The sequence below is a fragment of the Eschrichtius robustus genome, chromosome 1, assembly GCF_028021215.1.
Source record: "Eschrichtius robustus isolate mEscRob2 chromosome 1, mEscRob2.pri, whole genome shotgun sequence".
Classification (NCBI taxonomy): domain Eukaryota; kingdom Metazoa; phylum Chordata; class Mammalia; order Artiodactyla; family Eschrichtiidae; genus Eschrichtius; species Eschrichtius robustus.
Window position 1 is genome coordinate 31129181 of NC_090824.1, and position 19607 is coordinate 31148787.

Consider the following 19607-nt stretch of genomic DNA (forward strand, 5'->3'; position numbering starts at 1 on the left):
GGCTCTGGGTTCCGGGCTAAGCTCTGATTTGTCTGAGCCAATCATGGTGACTGTTCCTATCAGTGACCGGTTCAGAAAATCAGGACATAGGGACAGGTTAAGGATCTTGCATCTGTCAAATCTTACATTAATGAGATGCAAGGAGAAATATGCTCAGGCTTCTGGGAGATTTTCCCACTTAGGGAGGTAACAGGAAGTGCTTTTTTCTGAATGATAATGTGTATGGAGTGAGGTCTAGAAATAGACACTTGGTTCCTGTCTGAAAAGAAAGCCAGCATACACAGGAGGGCAGAGCTGAGAAAATTACAGATACACGGAGCTGGAGTAACATGATTAATCAATCCTGAAAGCCCAGTTTACCTTTCATTTTATAGTGAGCCAATTTCCTGTTTCAGGAACTCTGAATTGGGTTTTTTCTTCCTTGCAACTGTAAGCATCCTAAGTAAATATTTTAGAACTATTTAAATAGTATCTTAATGCAATTGTACAAAAGGAGTCATCCCCAAATTTATCAGCTAGACAAATCTGCATTTTGTCTAAAAAAAAAAGGTATACCTTACTTTAGCCATTTGTGCTCCACTGTTGAGTTCCCACTGGGACATCCTGTGTTATTAACTAGTACACAACCGAGAAGTGGTGGGTGGTTTTTGAGAGCAAACCCATTAACACTATTAAAAACACTGCTTGGTATCTGATTAAATTCAGTGCTGGCCTGGGACGGTGACTATATGATAAAGACAAGTCAGGACGCTTGTGCTTCAGGATGGGACTGACCTGGAGTATCCTTACATGGGCCCAGTTATTATGGATTCATACAATGTCCTTGGGAGCAAAAAGGAACCCTGGACTAAAAGATGACTTTTCCCTTTCAGCACAGTTTACTGGGCACTGAAACTGAATGGTTTCTTAAAAGGCTTTCAGATAAGACGGATTCATCTCTTACCACTTGCTGTTAATATATATCCTGAGAAATTACAGAGCGATCTAGGGATCCTCTTGTACCAAATTACATTTTTCTAAGCATGAAGTTCAATTATATTTAGTTTCCTTTAATAAGCACACATGAATGGGGGAAAAGGGGAATAAAACAAACGTTTTATGTAGTAAGAGCTGAATGAATACCCCAAAAGCCATCATTCGGTCACGTCCTTACTTCACAAGGTGTGTTTTACCTTCCCCAGAGGAAAATGCACCTACATGGCGAGATTCATTGGTTACAGGCCAACATTTTCGGATCCTTTAGGAGAAAAAAAAAATCCTAAGTAAATTGCACTTTATGAACAACGAAGAGCTTTTAGGGGACCCAAATTTCAGGTCAACTCCCTTTTGAATCTCTGGCTCTAAGATTAATGTAGATCGCATACACAGAAAATCCCTTTCTTTGAAGATGTGTTTCATTTAACCAGCATGTTTCCTGTCACTAGAAAAAATACTGTCCTATAAGATCCTATAAGACTAAATGCCATTACATTTCTAGGTGTGCCACTGTGATCCTGGGCAGGAAGACAGCAAACTGTTTGGGACTCTTGATGCTGATGGTACGTCACCTGCACCCTGCTGGCTCTGGTTGTTACTTATAGTTAAAATGACTCACTGAAGGATTAATAAGTGACTCAGTCAAGAGTATATCTATTATCACTGTAAGTCAGCTTGCACTTTCTTGAAGTATTATACCTGAAATCAGTGGGTTAGTACACACACCAAGTTAGCATTTGTCTGATTTTGATGACCATAATCTGTATGTTCTTTCCATTTTCTGTACTGTAATTTAGTGTAATACAGTGAACATGTACACATTTTCATCCATCATCCTACGTGTTCCATCTGATATTATATCATTAATAGGACACATTCAGATAAGTTCAGAAGATGTAAACTACAACCTTTCTGCCAAGTGTGAAAAGCTATCCTTTTACTATGAAATATATACATTTCTATTATAAGCTGAATCCCATGTTAATAGGCCAAAGCTTCTGCTTAAAATGATTATTTTCAGAACCAAGTACATGTTTTTAAAATATGCTAGGCAGAGCTTAATATGGTAAACTCTAATTTTTCTTAATTTGACAAAAATGGACAGAAGGCAAAATGAAAAAAAATTTATTTCCTCCGTGTTTCATCCACTGTCAATACTGTATCTTTGATGCAATATATTTGCAAAGAAAAAACAATCTCAGCTTTTAGTTTCCATTTTAAACATCTACAGTATTTACAAGCTGTTTAGAATAACAAACACTCAGACACGCACACACACACACACACACACACACACTCACAGACACACGTGAGTACATATATTCTTATCTCTGGTTTATACTGAATGCTGGTAGAGGCAATGAATACTTTCAGAGCCCATGATCAGAAAAGGGAAACCCATTCTCCTTCCTCCCACCTACCTTCCTGGAATCATTTTCAGTATTCTTTCTTCCATTTCCTCATGCAGAGCTCATTGCCAGACTTGTACAGGGTTAAGGTAATCATTTTTTACAATTTATTTTTACTTAAACTATAATAAACTTTAAAAAAGCATAAGCAGACATGATTTTTCCCCCCATTTCTATTATTTTGGTTGTAGAATCAAGCTTCATATATAAAAAATCTTGTTTAACCACAATTATGCTAAATCCAAGAGTCATCTGGAGCAGCCATCTCATTCTCTACTACTACTCTGTTTTGAATTCCAGGGTAACACCCCATCTGTGCAAATACCACGCAGGAACTCATCCTTATCACAATCTTAGATGACCTTTCTTCCTTCTAGCTTGGATCCTCTGAATCATAAATTGTCAGGTACAGAGCTGAAGCATAGAAAAAAGGTATAACCCTATATAATAGGTGTGCCTTAGAACAGAGCTGTCATGTAACCTTGTGATGACAATCAGCTCTGGTCCCCCAAAGAATGTTATGCTGCTTCCATAAAATGGCAGATAATGAAGTTCAGTTCACAAATAGAACTTATTTTCTCTAATTCAGAAAGAATATGTGGCTGACGGGCAATAAAGAGAAATTCTTATCACACATAATTCTTGACAAGATGACTCTGGAGAGGTGATTCAAAGCAGAAAATATACATCCGTTTCAAGCAAAATTAATACTCCACTCACATACCTACCAGATCTATTGGTATAATAATTAACTTCTTTCCAATCACAGTTCTCACCTAAACAAATGAGAAGGACTAGGTATATATCAACCAGATTTTTTAAAAAAAATGAAGTGAAGAAAAGAGAGGCTGGTTTTTTAATACTTAATTTAAAAAAAACTATACATATCCAACGTAATATTAAAATTTATGCTGCACAAATACATGGTAATAGCTAATTTTCCTCTTTCTCCAGATAAATAAAACTCAATTTCCATATATGACTGAAACAGAAAGTTCAAAGTCCATTAATAGGCTCCAAGTATCATCTCAGCCTTGAATGACATCTTACCCTTGGTCTGTGTCCAAGCAAAGTAATTTTATGTGATTAAAATATACTACAAAAAAGAACAAGAATGAATATTGAGGACTTTTAAAAAAGGGGGGGCTGTGTCCATATTCATGAAAAAGTAATGAAAACAAACACGAAAGTCAATCACAATGCGGGCAGCAATTTATAGTTTTGTAGCTAGTAAACATAAATTCAAAGAATTCTCATGCAAAATTATTGTTATCTTTTTCTCAGGTCACGTATTTAGGAGGAAAGATTTTTGAAAGAAAACAACAACCTTAGCCTCTGGGCAAATCATAAGTTTAAAAGACTCAGTTCTGGATGCATGTGACTCAGTGCAGCAATCCACCAAATGAAGATTTCCTAAGCAGAGGCAGAAGGACGCCGCTCAGAAGCAAAGTGGAATTCATTAAGGCTAAGCTACCCTTGCTTAGATTTGAGGCTGTTTTTTATATTTTGATATGAGATGGAAAAGTAAACCAACCCAGGAAGAAAAAGACGTCTTTTTAATGAGCTGTTGTTTCTTAACGTAAAAACTTGTATTTTCACTGCCTGACATTTGGTACACAGAGTAATTTTCCATAGTTCACTCGGGAGGGAAATCTTGTCTGGCTAATTCTGTTTCAAGGGTCTGTAGAAGTATCTCAGATATACTTGAAATATTAAAAAAAAAAAAAAAAAAACAACTTCAAATTTAATGGACGTTAATCTTCCAGTAATGGAAACTCAAAGAAGGCAGAACACTGATGAAGTTTGTTCGCTGATTTCCTGAAAGGTAATTAATCTCCTTTTACCTTAAAAATATAGAGCCTCACCACCTACTCTCCCAAGTCCCTTAAAGATCAACATCTTATATTAATCTAGACTTCTGGAAAAATTATAGTCCTTTAGAAAAAAGTGAACATATAAAGTTTTATCAAGTATTGAAAAATGGTGTAAAAATAGGGCTTACACCAAATTATAAACTGGAAGATTAACGAAAAATTTAATTTTGAGTTATAAAATGATTTTTAACACTGAATAACAACAACAACAAAAAAGCTAGGAATTTATAACTTATTCCAGAACTCTCTCTAAAGGGGGAAAAAGCAAAATCAAACAAGAAAAAAACCAGAAAGATATCAATAAAACTATTTAAAGCAAATGAAAAAAACTAGTGTTTTAATTACATATTTTTACTTTCAAATTATGGAACTCTGAACGCTTTGGCAACTGTGAACTAAAGATGCTAATGTGTGGATACTGGAGTCTTATATACTAATCAGAAAGGCTAAGCAGGGAATCTAAATGAATAGCTCACTAATCTCCAAGGGGGTGTGGGGTGGCAGGGGACAGGGTTGAATAAGACATGTATAATCAACTTAATTAATGAAAGTGTGTATATTTCTATATTATACTTTAGTTCAAATTATTTTTAAGACATGACTCCTTCTTTAATTATCAATGCTTCCCCTGATGCAATTATTAGAAAAGTATTATGATTTTAAAAAGACTATATGTTTTAGTCTTAAACATCTGAAGTTCAGGTTTTTCTTTTTCTCTGTGTAGGAAAATGAAGTATCTTCTCTTTAAGACTGGAAAGGCTCCACTTATCTTCTCATCTAGGCAATGACCATGAAGAGATCATATTCATCTCAGAAAGGGAACAAGCAGCAGGGAGCATAATTCCTCTGAGAGGATTTTAGATAATATAGATAAACAAACAGATCATATATTCAGTTTCAGAAGAAAAAAGAAGAACCTGAACCTTAATGGCATATTGTAGATTTGCCAAAATAAGGCAAACACAGAATATGATGACAGTATCAGGAAAAATACATTTTAACTGGTCAATTTAGAAAGGGTACCTTTGTGTAAATGTTCAGTAAATCATTTGACAAAAAGTTTTTCAACAGTAAATTCTGCAAAGTGTGAAGTCCGGAAACCTCAACACGAGGCACACTGGCTCCTGAATACCCACAAAAATTTAAAATTGGGAAAAGGAAAAGTAAATAGGTTTTGGAGTGAAAATGCAATCAGAGGCTATAGATTAGCTGTTTACTTCCTTAGCTTTCATTCCTTCCACTGAAGTGTCATGTGATACTGTAAGATCTACATCAGAATTAGGAGGAAAAACAGCTTCTATCTCCTCTCACCTCATCAGAAGACACTTTAAACCCACGCTGCCCAATACAGTGACCACTAAGCACACGTGGCTAGCAAGTACCTGAAATACGGCTAGTACCACATGGTGAAAGAGCAATACTTTGGATATAATGGACTCAACAAAATGTATGACTGAAATTAACTTCACCTGCTTCTTTTTACTTTCCATTCACAGGGGGCAGAAAGATGGCTGCTCCTAAATGCTCAGATGTACAGTCTTCTTTGGAGTTTCACACAAAAGGAGAAAAATTTTCTGAAGGATTTAAAAAATGCCATATGTTGAAAATTAAATCTGAACTGCAGTTCCCACCTAGTCCAACTGTAAATCTGAGTTATATATTTCCCTGAATACATACATTTTTAAAAAACCAATAAAATTTAAGTTATGAGACAACATATGAATTAAGTCAATTTCATCACAGTTATAAATATTTCAAATTACAGCTACACACTATAAATCACAGGAAATAAAATTCAAGTAATAGAATAAGAAGAGAGGAGGAAAATAAAAGGCAAGGTTATTAAAGAGGGATATAACGGTAAGAACTGCACCATTTGGATAATTTTGTTTGAAAAAATTTTACTTGATTAACTGAACTGCATGTGAATAACTTCAAGAGCTAAGAACTCTTAAAATAAAAGGCAATCCATCCTTTCTTTAAATTCCTGGACGTTCACCTTCTTCTTTGAAAAGCAAAAGTATTTTCTTCCCAGAACTGACCCCAGCAGAGCTTGCCCCAAGTGGGAGAAACAGGGTAGCTGGGACGCACAGTGTTGGAGCCCATCTGAAATGTGGACACAGGAGCTGGCAGGAGTGTTCACGGGACTGAGTCACTGACTACTGGCTCCGGGAAATGCCAGTGATGAAGCTATGTGTGTCTTGAGATTAAGTGTTCATTTTAAAGGAAACATCCAATGGACTGGCATGAAGTACAGACTACTAAAGAAAAACGAGCAGCACGGTTCCTGCTACGTATAAGGAAAGGGAAGGGGTTAATCCCAAAGGCAATTTAAATAATGGTATTTTATTTTTATACATAAATAAATGTTCTGAGGAATCTCAGACTTTATAGTGCATTGTAAAAAATTAGTGCAGTTTTTTTCATTAAAGTTTTTAGCGCTCAAGGAATAAGATAAATCTATGTCTGTTCATAGTCTTTTTCACTGTACATTAAACTTTTATACTGCTATATGTCAAACTGAAGGTTTCTACACTTGTCTGTTTTTAAAAATCAAGGTAACTGGATTTCATGTTTTACGACAAAACATGGCAATTATTTTTGGCCAAAAAATTAGAAAAATATGAGATCATAGTTTAGAAAGCAAGAGTTTGTTGATTTAAAGCATAGGCGATGCATAGGAAAAAACTTCTTTTAAGGATGTATTTTAACAGAACTTTATCCTTCATGCAAGATGTTTTCTCAGCAGCTAACTTAAAAAAATATTTCAGCTTTATTTGGGGATGGAGACAGTGACAGGAGTCAGGGAGAAGGGTGAAGGAGCGGTGCTTAACCAAGCCCACTCTATGTTCAAGTCTCTCCTACAGGATCAAAGGGATACCTGCAGGCATCTTCTGCTCTCTCCTCTTTTTTCCAATCTCTTGGAGTTTTGAGGGAAAAGAAATGAAGTTACAAAACACTGGCTCACACTTCAGCCCCAAGTTCTAGTACCCCAGTTTCGATTACAGTCACGTATTTATCTTCAATCTGAACCAGAAGTACTGTCTTGTCGATGTGGGATCTAGTACCTGGATCTCTGCTGCAAGGCACCCAACGGTGAATCACCTAATGATTCAGAATAAAACAAGCAGTTAGTGGCAGAGACCCGGAATACACTCACAGACTCTATCCTTGAGACCAGAGGTAGTAATTCAGTTTGGTAATTAAGCATAAGTACATAAATCAGTTAAAAAACAGGCATACCAGTCAGGCTACGAAAAAGTCAGAGCACCAGCTTCGTAAGAGAACTTACATGGCCTTCCATGCCCTCCTGAGGACTCCAGTCTTTCCAGCTGTTTCTCCCAGCTTTTAACCGGACACCCTCATCAGGCCACTGCAGCTCTTTCCTTTTTGACAGGTTGACCCCATCCAGAATCTGACTGGGATCCACAATCTGCAGTGTAAACAAATATGGATCATTTCCAATTCATTTTCCCCTCGACGGCAAATCATTACATAATCCCAAGCAGAGTTTCTTTCACAGTGCCTCCAATTCTCCGCTGCCTGTAACGGAATAAAAAATCACCTAAAGAGCCACCTGGATTCCTCTGAGCCTCCCAGGAGACCTTAACTGCAATGGCCACATAACCATGGCTGAAGAGGGAACGAATACCACCAGTGAAAAACTGCTTGCTTTCAGTTTTTATACTGGCAGAAACACTTTTCCAACATTCAAAATTGTTCTAGTCTTCCGACTAAGCAATATAAGGTGTGTCTGCACAAGAGTCCTTCACTCAAAAAAACAAGAAATAAAAACAAACGAGTAAGAGAAACAGTGCAAGAAGGACCATGGGCTTACTCACCTGGACTCTGTAAATCACCTCCCCCTTTTTGGCATGTGAATTATTGGCAGGACTTAAGGTGTTGCCGGGTTGCGTATCAGCGGCACTGCTCTGACCGCCGTCTGTCCCGAGAAAGCCCACGAGGGTGTGATGCTTGCAGGCTGGGATGCTTTGGCTGGAGCTGCTAGAGGAAGGCAGGCCATGCTGCACGCAGGCCGGGCCGCTCTGGCTGGAGGGTTCCATCTGGTTCACCATAGAGAGGCGGGACTGGATGGATGACGGCAAGTTGCGAAGCGATATCTGGCTGGTGGAAGAGCGCCGACATGGCACAAATCCCACGGTGGACATCCGGAGAGATGAGTGCCGGCTGCTATAGCAGTAAGACGACTGGCTGGCTACAGAGGCCCGGGCAGGGGACTGCCGGACCAGGCTGGACTGCACAGAGTGAGAGCTGTGGCTCGCGGCTGGGGAGGGAGAAACGACAGCGGCGCTCGTTCTCAGTGACCCAAACACAACTGCTTTTTCCGTCGTTTCTAAGATTTTCTCCCTTAAGCCTCGCACCTTAAATTAGCTGGTGAATTTATTGAATTTAATATTTATACCCAAAACTTTTGAAGTTGCCAAAGAGGAATAAATATCTGAGATCTATTTCCTTGTGTGGTTTTTGTAACATAATTTCTGTTTGCTGAAGCTTTTTAAAATTCAAATTCTGGGGCATAAAAAAGATACAATTAAATAATTTATAGGAAATAGTAGGTATTTAGGTTGAGATAAATCCTAAAATTTCTTTCACTGAAATATTTCAGAATACATGAATATCTCATAGAAATGAGACAGTGAGAAATATTTATTAAGGATCTACTATGTGGCAAACTCTGTAACTACCATTTCTCAAAATAGGGTCTTAATGCCCTTTCAATCTATTCCAATGACAAGCTATTCTACCTATAGAGGCACAGTGATGCCACACTGTAATATGCATATACATTAAGGGATCACTACTGAATATGAATGATCAGGGATACTAAATAGCAGGTTATTCTGTGTCCTTTTTTCTAATGGCTCGATAGGATTTCTTCAGATTTGTGAAGAGTGATGTGAAGATTATTAGAAAATTATTATTAATTATATTGAAAAATAACTACATGTACTTTTTAATCTGAAAATAAAAAGAGCTAATCGATGTTAACAGTAAAAGGTATATTTAAAGAAGCACGCTGGCAGTTTTAGGTTTCAACTCAGAAGTTAAAAAAGAACATAACAAAACGTCGATCACACGCCTATTTAGAGTCTTAACAATTCCAGTGCCATTACATTTTTTTAAATCATTTTAAGTAAATGTTTTAAAACTTCATCTGATCCATGCAAAACAGAGGGGGAAAGGACAGTGTTGGATCAACCGACCAGCCATCCGGGAACAGGTAAGATCTGAGTCCTGCTGCATGCCAGGTGGATTACAGCTCTCATGTAAAAGGCAAATTAGTAAAAGAATAGCTTCCTTTGGGATAAGGAAAATTTTCTTAAATAGGATACAAAAAGTATTAATCATAAAGGAAAAGATTAGTAAATTGCTCTACACAAAAATTAAGAACTTACCAAAAAAAGGCAAGCCACTCTTCACAGAAAGAGAAGGGAAAGCCAAGATACAGAACGGAAAAAGATGTCTGTGGTACAGAAAACTGACCAAGAGTTCCAATCCAGAATATACAAATAAGAAAAAGATAACCAAATGGAAAAATGGGCAAGAGACTTAACATGCACTTCAGAAAGAAGATCTGATAAACTCATTTAAAAGTTTCCAACCTCAGGTATTATTAGAGCAATGCAAATTAAAAAAATGCAACTAAAGACCACCCCCCTTCTCCTGTCTCTCTGAGAGAGCAGGGAGCAGAAGTGGAAACAATGATACTCAAAGCTAGGCATTCCTCTGTACGACTGGTCAGAGTACCAATTGGAGTAAAAGAAATAAAAAAAATTCTGGAAAGATTTTTGGCATTATGTATCATGTCTTAAATATTCTCATAAACTTTGACTTGATTCCATTTTTAAAGTTTCCAGCCTAAGAAAATAATAAGTGATTACAAAGATTTATATACAAAGATTATTACAACACTCAGAAGAAACCAAATTGTTGTTCAACAGGAGAGAAGTTAAATAAATTATATTAGTTAACTATTATTGGCCTTTAAAAATGATACTTCCAAAGAAATGCTATTTCAAATGGTGTATATTTATATTTATATACATTAAATGATTAATATAAACAAGTAGGATAATGTCCTATTGGGAATCAAACGAAACATTCTATTTATATATTTCCAAGTAGGTAATATGTCATCCTCTTTATACACACATACTACCTGAACCCCACAGTTGAGAGGCTAACATTACACACATAATTTTGTTTCAGATTACCTAGTGTTGGAGGGTAAGATGTGACAGGTGGATGGAGTCCTGCTCCCAGTCCCTGGCCTGGGTTTCCAGTGCTTCCTTGGGACGCACTGCTGTGGGGATCATTGGCAGTTGTCGCACTGTTACTGGTGCAAAAGGTTCCACCTCCAGCATCGGAATCTTCAATATTGCCACCACTGTTACAGCCAGCTCCACAACCCTTCCTTAACCTAGGAACAAACACCAGAGTAGGAGGCATTGTCCCAAGATCACTTCAAGATAGGTACTGTATTCTTTTTCTAGCTATTCTGAACATTTAACGCTACTAGTGTTCACCTTTGGAAGTCTTCATGCGGCAATCGACATTAAGAAGCAAAAGAGTCTATGATGTTTGCATATCTCCCTCATACTCACTGCCTCCGTTCTTCTAATCAACTTCACTTTTACACTACACTCTATCATCTTTTCTAGGCCATAACAAAGAACTGCACATAACAAGTTGTTCCATTAAGATCTCAGCTGGAAATAGAATCCTTGCCACTGTATACAACCCACGAATACCTGACTGATTTAAATTAAACCTAATTTATGCTGTAGCACACCTGAAGAGAACTGCTGTAATAATTTTTCTTCTCTTTTTTAAAACGTAGGGTGACCAACTCTCCTGGTTTGCCCACAACTGTCTCAGTTTGGCACTGAAAATCCTGCATCCCAGAAAACCACTCAGTCCTGGGCAAACAAGGCAATTCCAGCACAGCACGTATCTTTTGAAAAGAAAACTTCTTTGAACACTACCCTGGTTTGTATTCTTCCCTCTGTTTGAATAGGGGTAGACGTTAAAATGGTGAAATTTTACTCTTTAATGCTGGGTATTCCTGGAAGAATTTTAAAACACCTATTTGTGAGTTTGTTGCTCTAGTCCTGTTTTGGATTAAGTTTTGATTTTTAAGGATCTGAATAACTCTTAACCTGAGATTTTTCTTTACCATCCATCAAATTACGATGTTCCTGCACCCACCATATATCATAATTTACTACACAAAAGGCAGAGGAAATAAATTCATGTGCATACTTGAAGACACTAAATATCTGAGATGTGAGTGCTGACTGACTGTTGAAATGGCAGCAGCGTCTCTGCGTCTCACAAGGAGGAGTTTCAGCACGGACAACGTGCTCCCCCTACCGCTGGAACGGAATACAAAAAGAATGCAATCGACTTGCACGAGATTCTTTTACTTTTCTCTCATTTGCCCTGTTTGTTGACCCACACATTCTAATAGTGGCAATAAGCTGCAATAGAGAGTTTAAAAAACTAGAAGGAGGGAATTATCCAAGATTCTACTAAATGCTAGAGCAGTGGTTCCTGACCAGACTACTGTACATTAGATTTATTTAATAAGAGTTTGAAGATACAAATGCTCAGATTCTACTTCATGAAGCTCAGCCATAACAGGTTTTTACTGTATTTTTCCTACAATCTTTCCAGGTGGTGCTAATGCACACTGCCTAGATTAAGCGGGTCAGGACACACCACCACTGGAAAAGGCAGTCCTATGGCTCACCTGTGCCAGGTTGACACTACGAAGTTTCTGATATTTCCCAAGCTGATAGGTCCCCCAAGAATTTCTTTAAGCTGTTCATGGCTGTCAGAGTAAGAAGTTGTCAGGGGTGAGACAAAGATCGGGTAGCCAATAGGTTGATCACAAGATGAGTTTATCATGTTTCTCAGAGCTTGCTTGGCATTTTGGATGCTACCTCTCTCTGGGTTACGGTTACGTAGGAAAACAAGCTCCTGCTGTTGCCCTGCCCAAAGGCCTCGGACACACTCCTTATTCACCTGAAAACCAGAACACATGGGAATTAGGTTAAGGGGCCAAGAATAAAATTTATATAAACAGAAGAGTAGAAATGGGAGGGATATAAAAGACATTACGATAACCAACTGTGAAAAGCAGGAAACAAATATAAGTAGGTCACATCTGAACACCTAGTTAATAGAGTTAACTAGTTAACTCTATAGTTAATAGTTAATAGAGTTAACTATTTTCCACTGTCATTAGGCTATTAAATAATAAGCACCTACAGAGCTCTTCCCTCTGCTCTGTCCTGTAAAAATACCAAGTAAAATGTAGTCCATTTACTTTTCTAAATTGGTGAAGCACTGAATTTTGTAACTAAGATAATAAATATTTTTGATAGAAATAAGAGGTAACAAATATTTAGAGTTGAAAGGATGTTTGTGATTTTGGGGGTTGATTAAATGAAGAAAAAACATTACAAACTATCAAAATAAAATGTCAGAGATTAAGCCTCCTAAAGCCCTGAGATGTTTTAAAAAACAACAAAACAAACAAAAAAGCAAGTTAGAGTGAACCATTCACAGTTAGCTACTATGAAGTACAAGCTGTAGTATTATTTTGCAACCTAGGAATCACATCTTATTAGCAATACAGTGCTGACATTTTAGGAAGAGATGCTGTTCAAATAGCACATATAACAGGCAAGAGACTGCCAAAAGAGAAATAAGCAAAAAGTTTAAGGCTTTATGGCACATGAAAAAATTTCAGAGGACAGAGTAAATTACTGACAAAATAAATTAAGAGCTCAAAAACAATAAACGTTAATATGGTATGGTCATTATTTTTGCTTTCTATAAAAGAGTTTCAATTACTTTTTAGAAGTTTGGATACAGTTATCTAAGCTCCATTGTTTTCAGAGGCAAACAAGTGCCTCCAAACCTTACTTTAATGACCCTGAAGCTAAGGTAGCGTCTGTTGAGCATGATGATCTTGTACTCGTTGGTGCCGTCATCCATGACGTGCCGCAGAGCAAGCAGGGAGGGTGAGTTGGCGAGGACTGCACTCCGCCACGCAGGGTCCCCTTCGTGGGCTATGACGAGGTTCTTCTCATGAGATACAATGGCTTCGTAGAGCACAGTGGGGTCATCGTATTCATCCGGAGAAGTGAAATGGTCCTATACACAGAGATAAAAAATACACCTACAATTTTAGGAAAAGAAGAGAATGACTTCCAGGATGATGAAAGCTTCTGAAATTACTAAATCAGTTACTAAATTAAAAGTCTTAAAAAGCTAGTTTATATATTTCACTTCAGCACGTGTTAATATTATTAGAGATAAATTATTCAAGTCGGTTTTCATATCTTCATTCATTTTTTTTTCTGTTAAAGGATTATCTCACTGTTATCAGTTAAGGGAGGCTAAAACTACATAAAAGGTCTCTAAATTGCATTTCTATTTAACTAGGTGCTTTTCACTTAAAGCCACATCTCTAGAATGAGTATAATAAACCATTTTATCCTGCCTCTCATTTAGTTAAGATAAGGCTCAAAACTATGAGCTCTCAGGACAAATTAAGGGTCCTAGCCCTAGAGAAGCTAGTAAAGTCTTCCCTAAAAAACCTCTCGGCCTTATTTGACAAGTCGTTATTTAATATCTACCACGTGCAAGACATTCACACTCCAGAGCTCCCTCTGGAGACCAGGGGAGGCTAGAGGTCAGCTGAAAGACACTTCTGCTTAGCTTCTTCCCTTGCTCTTTCCTGCTTCCATCATTTCCTCACAGACTGTCCTGAGGGCATCCCCTCAATTAGTCTCTTGCACGAGAATCCTGGACTCTGACTCTGCTTCTAGTGAACATGCCCTAAGAGCATTTACAACTTAGAATACTGATGGATGGTTCTTGACTTCTGTCCATCACACACCACCAACCATCCTAATCTTGCTTTTAAATACTGAGTTCACTTTCCTACACCAGCAGATAGCTAGATGCCATAAGATGTGCTTTCTTTCATCAAGTTGTTCAATTAGGGAAGGAATGACATCCTTGGATAGTAGTATTTGTACAATTACTTAAATGGAAAATAAACGTGCAGAGACAGGCAATAATCACATTCTTAATAAAACGGACACAAAGTTGGGAATCATTAGGCATGCCAAAAGTGGAGAATGCTTAGTCTTGTCCAAATATTTCTTCTCACTGGGCTTAAAATAGTTGAATGAATATGTAAACGTCTATGTACATCATTCAGCACTGTTTTACTGATAAAATATTTGAAACAGGGACTTCCCTAGGGCTCAGTGGTTAAGAATCCACCTGCCAATGCAGGGGACATGGGTTCGATCCCTGGACCGGGAAGATCCCACATGCTGCTGAGCAACTAAGTCCATGAGCCACAACTACTGAGCCTGCGCTCTAAAGCCCAGGTACCACAACTACTGAAGCCTGCACGCCTAAAACCCGTGCTCTGCAACGAGAGAAGCCACCACAATGAGAAGCCTGCGCGCCGCAACAAAGAGTAGCCCCCGCTCACCGCAACCAGAGAAAGCCCACGTGCAGCAACGAAGACCCAACACAGCCAAAAATAAATAAATAATTTTATTTAAAAAAAAAAAAAAAGGAAACAATCAGAATGTCCGTGAATAGTGAGATAGCTTAATAAATGGAGTAAAAATTATACTCTGGAATACTACAGAGTCATTAAAAAATGTGGTGTGCCTCTGTTATGTGCTAACTTAGAAAGGTGTCCACGTTAAACTAAATGGGAAGAAAGCTTGCACTCCAGATCAATTTATATAGCAAAATTACATTTTTAAAAAGGAAAATATTTATACATATAGTTGGATATGTCTGCATGAACTTGGGGAAGTCATAAAAGATAGGCATCAAATTATTGGCAGTGACTGCTTTGTGGGGCTGTTGTATGATGGTATGGGATGACGGAAGGTGCTTACTCTTGGGAAATGTTTACTTTTCAATGTTTTTCATTAGTTTTCAAATAAATAAAAAGAGATAATGTTTCCAATTCTAGGAAGAGTTTTCAAAAGCATTTTAGAAACTTCTCATAACTTGAGAAGTTATGAGCAGATGCACAGGAAATATTATTTTTCGTAAACAATGAAACTCATGTGGCAAACATTCACAGGCCACCATGCACTGTGCTAAGCAATGAGGACATAGAGATTAATATTATCCCTGTCCTCAAGGAGATCACAGATTGTAAGATTTTCATTACATATCTCTTGTAAACCAAGCTAGATTTTAATTGGTTTATTTTATTTCTAACAACCAGGTAAATCCTTAAAGAGACTAGCAAAAGAGAAAAAAATAAGGAAATAAGCTGTTTTACAAAATGATTAAATACAGGACAAGAAAGAACACATGAAAAGGGCAATTTGCGTAATTTCTCTGAGTTCTGATTAATCTTCATCTATAAAACTGGGATTAAAATAATTTTCTGGGTTGTGGGTGATATAATGTGTATGAGAGCACTGATACATTATAGGACACTGTAAAATTAAATATTACACAGATAACAGTTTTAATTTCTAAAGTAAAAACATATAATACATTAGATTGGAAAATTAAAAAATTAAAGAAGAACTGTAAAGGAAAAAAGCAAAAGTTAAAAAAACATCTATGAAAGTGCTAAAAGCACCCTATCAAAGACTGTGTCTGAAACAAAAGTTATTATAAATTTCGTATTTTTAGCTCTCTGGGAACAGGATCTTTTTTAAAAAATCAGGTTGAGGTATAATTTACATGCAACAAACTGCACCCATTATAAGAGTATAGTTAGATGCGCTTTGACAAATGTGCAAACCCGTGTAATCACTGCTACAATCTAGATACAGAACATTTCCATCATCCCAAAGTTCCTTCCTGCCTTTTGGTATTCAATCTCGACATCCGAAACAACCACTGACTTGCTTTCTGTCACTAGAGATTAGTTTGGTCTGCTTTAAATTTTATATAAATAAAATAATATAATATGTACATTTAAAAAAATTTTTTTTAATTTAATTTTATTTATTTTTTTATACAACAGGTCCTTATTAGTCATCAATTTTATACACATCACTGTATACATGTCAATCCCAATCGCCCAAATCATCACACCATCAACCCCACCCCCCCCCCCGCTGCTTCCCCACCTTGGTGTCCATACGTTTGTTCTCTACATCTGTGTCTCAATTTCTGCTCTGCAAACCGGTTCATCTGTACCATTTTTCTAGATTCCACACATATGCGTTAATACATGATATTTGTTTTTCTCTTTCCGACTTACTTCACTCTGTATGACAGTCTCTAGATCCATCCACGTCTCTACAAATAACCCAATTTCGTTCCTTTTTTGGCTAAGCAATATTCCACTGTATATATGTACCACCTCTTCTTTATCCATTCGTCTGTCGATGGGCATTTAGGTTGCTTCCATGACCTGGTTATTGTAAATAGTGCTGCAATGAACACTGGGGTGCGTGTGTCTTTTTGAATTATGGTTTTCTCTGGGTATATGCCCAGTAGTGGGATTCCTGGATCATATGGTAATTCTATTTTTAGTTGTTTAAGGAACCTCCATACTGTTCTCCATAGTGGCTGTATCAATTTACATTCCCACCAACAGTGCAAGAGGGTTCCCTGTTCTCCACACCTGCCCCAGCATTTGTTGTTTGTAGATTTTCTGATGATGCCCATTCTAACTGGTGTGAGGTGATACCTCATGGTACTTTTGATTTGCATTTCTCTAATAATTAGTGATGCTGAGCAGCTTTTCATGTGCTTCTTGGCCATCTGTATGTCTTCTTTGGAGAAATGTCTATTTAGGTCTTCTGCCCATTTTGAGATTGGGTTGTTTGTTTTTTTAATGTTGAGCTGCATGAGCTGTTTATATATTTTGGAGATTAATCCTTTGTCCGTTGATTCGTTTGCAAATATGTTCTCCCATTCTGAGGACTGTCTTTTCGTCTTGTCTATGGTTTCCTTTGCTGTGCAAAAGCGTTTAAGTTTCATTAGGTCCCATTGGTTTGTTTTCATTTCCATTACTCTAGGAGGTGGATCAAAAAAGATCTTGCTGTGATTTATGTCAAACAGTGTTCTTCCTATGTTTTCCTCTAAGAGTTTTATAGTGTCCGGTCTTACATTTAGGCCTCGAATCCATTATTTTTGTGTATGGTGTTAGGGAGTGTTCTAATTTCATGCTTTTACATGTAGCAGTCCAGTTTTCCCAGCACCACTTATTGAAGAGACTGTCTTTTCTCCATTGTATATCCTTGCCTCCTTTGTCATAGATTAGTTCACTGTAGGTGTGTGGGTTTATCTCTGGGCTTTCTATCATGTTCCATTGATCTCTATTTCTGTTTTTGGGCCAGTACCATATTGCCTTGATTACTGTAGCTTTGTAGTATAGTCTGAAGTCAGGGAGTCTGATTCCTCCAGCTCTGTTTTTTCCCCTCAAGACTGCTTTGGCTATTTGGGGTCTTTTGTGTCTCCATACAAATTTTAAGATTTTTTGTTCTACTTCTGTAAAATATGCCATTGGTAATTTGACAGGGATTGCATTGAATCTGTAGATTGCTTTGGGTAGCATAGTCATTTTCACAATATTGATTCTTCCAATCCAAGAACATGGTATATCTCTCCATCTGTTGGTATCATCTTTAATTTCTTTCATCAGTGTCCTACAGTTTTCTGCATACAGGTCTTTTATCTCCCTAGGTAGGTTGATTCCTAGGTATTTTATTCTTTTGTTGCAATAGAAAATGGGAGTGTTTCCTTAATTTCTCTTTCAGATTTTTCATCATTAGTGTATAGGAATGCAAGAGATTTCTGTGCATTAATTTTGTATCCTGCAACTTTACCAAATTCATTGATTAGCTCTAGTAGTTTTCTGGTGGCATCTTTAGGATTCTCTATGGATAGTATCGTGTCATCTGCAAACAGTGACAGTTTTACTTCTTCTTTTCCAATTTGGATTACTTTTAGTTCTTTTTTTTCTCTGACTGCCGTGGTTAGGACTTCCAAAACTATGTTGAATAATAGTGGTGAGAGTGGACATCCTTGTCTCGTTCCTGATCTTAGAGGAAATGCTTTCAGTTTTTCACCATTGAGAATGATGTTTGCTGTGGGTCTGTCGTATATGGCCTTTATGATGTTGAGGTAGGTTCCCTCTATGCCCACTTTCTGGAGAGTTTTTATCATAAATGGGTGTTGAATTTTGTCAAAAGCTTTTTCTGCATTTATTGAGATGATCATATGGTTTTTATTCTTCAATTTGTTAACATGGTGTATCACATTGATTGATTTACATATATCGAAGAATCCTTGCATCCCTGGGATAAATCCCACTTGATCATGGTGTATTATCCTTTTAATGTGTTGTTGGATTCTGTTCGCTAGTATTTTGTTGAGGATTTTTGCATCTATATTCATCAGTGATATTGGGCTGTAATTTTCTTTTTTGTAGTATCTTTGTCTGGTTTTGGTATCAGGGTGATGGTGGCCTCATAGAATGAGTTTGGGAGTGTTCCTTCCTCTGCAATGTTTTGGAAGAGTTTGAGAAGGATGGGTGTTAACTCTTCTCTAAATGTTTGATAGAATTCACCCATGAAGCCATCTGGTCCTGGACTTTTGTTTGTTGGAAGATTTTTAATCACAGTTTCAATTTCATTACTTGTGATTGGTCTGTTCATATTTTCTATTTCTTCCTGGGTCAGTTTTGGAAGGTTATACCTTTCTAAGAATTTGTCCATTTCTTCCAGGTTGTCCATTTTATTGGCAAAGAGTTGCTTGTAGTAGTCTCTTCGGATGCTTTGTATTTCTGCGGTGTCTGTTGTAACTTCTCCTTTTTCATTTCTATTTTTATTGATTTGAGTCCTCTCCCTCTTTTTCTTGATGAGTCTGCCTAATGGTTGATCAATTTTGTCTATCTTTTCAAAGAACCAGCTTTTAGTTTTATTGATCTTTGCTATTGTTTTCTTTGCTTCTATTTCATTTATTTCTGCTCTGATCTTTATGATTTCTTTCCTTCTGCTAACTTTGGGTTTTGTTTGTTCTTCTTTTTCTAGTTCCCTTAGGTGTAAGGTTAGATTGTTTGAGATTTTTCTTGTTCCTTGAGGTAGGCTTGTATTGCTATAAACTTCCCTCTTAGAACTGCTTTTGCTGCATCCCATAGGTTTTCGATCGTCGTGTTTTCATTTTCATTTGTCTCTAGGTATTTTTTGATTTCCTCTTTGATTTCTTCAATGATCTCTTGGTTATTTAGTAATGTATTGTTTAGCCTCCATGTGTTTGTGTTTTTTACGTTTTTTTCCCTGTAATTCAATTCTAATCTCATAGT

The 19607-nt window shown here is 37.2% G+C and overlaps 1 protein-coding gene across 5 annotated transcripts in view; it reads right to left on the reverse strand.

Moving 5' to 3' along the window:
- Positions 1-7012: 7012 nt before the first annotated feature.
- The window catches only part of PCNX1 (pecanex 1), a 167680-nt gene continuing 155085 nt past the window's right edge, over positions 7013-19607 (reverse strand). For all 5 annotated transcript variants that reach the window (XM_068543493.1, XM_068543484.1, XM_068543467.1 and 2 more), the window contains 6 exons: positions 13214-13444; positions 12033-12307; positions 10495-10700; positions 8101-8543; positions 7551-7691; positions 7013-7363 (listed from right to left, as the gene is read on the reverse strand). In XM_068543493.1, coding sequence (XP_068399594.1) covers positions 7223-7363; positions 7551-7691; positions 8101-8543; positions 10495-10700; positions 12033-12307; positions 13214-13444 — 1437 coding nt within the window. In that variant the 3' untranslated portion in view covers positions 7013-7222. The remainder of the gene's footprint in view (positions 7364-7550; positions 7692-8100; positions 8544-10494; positions 10701-12032; positions 12308-13213; positions 13445-19607) is intronic.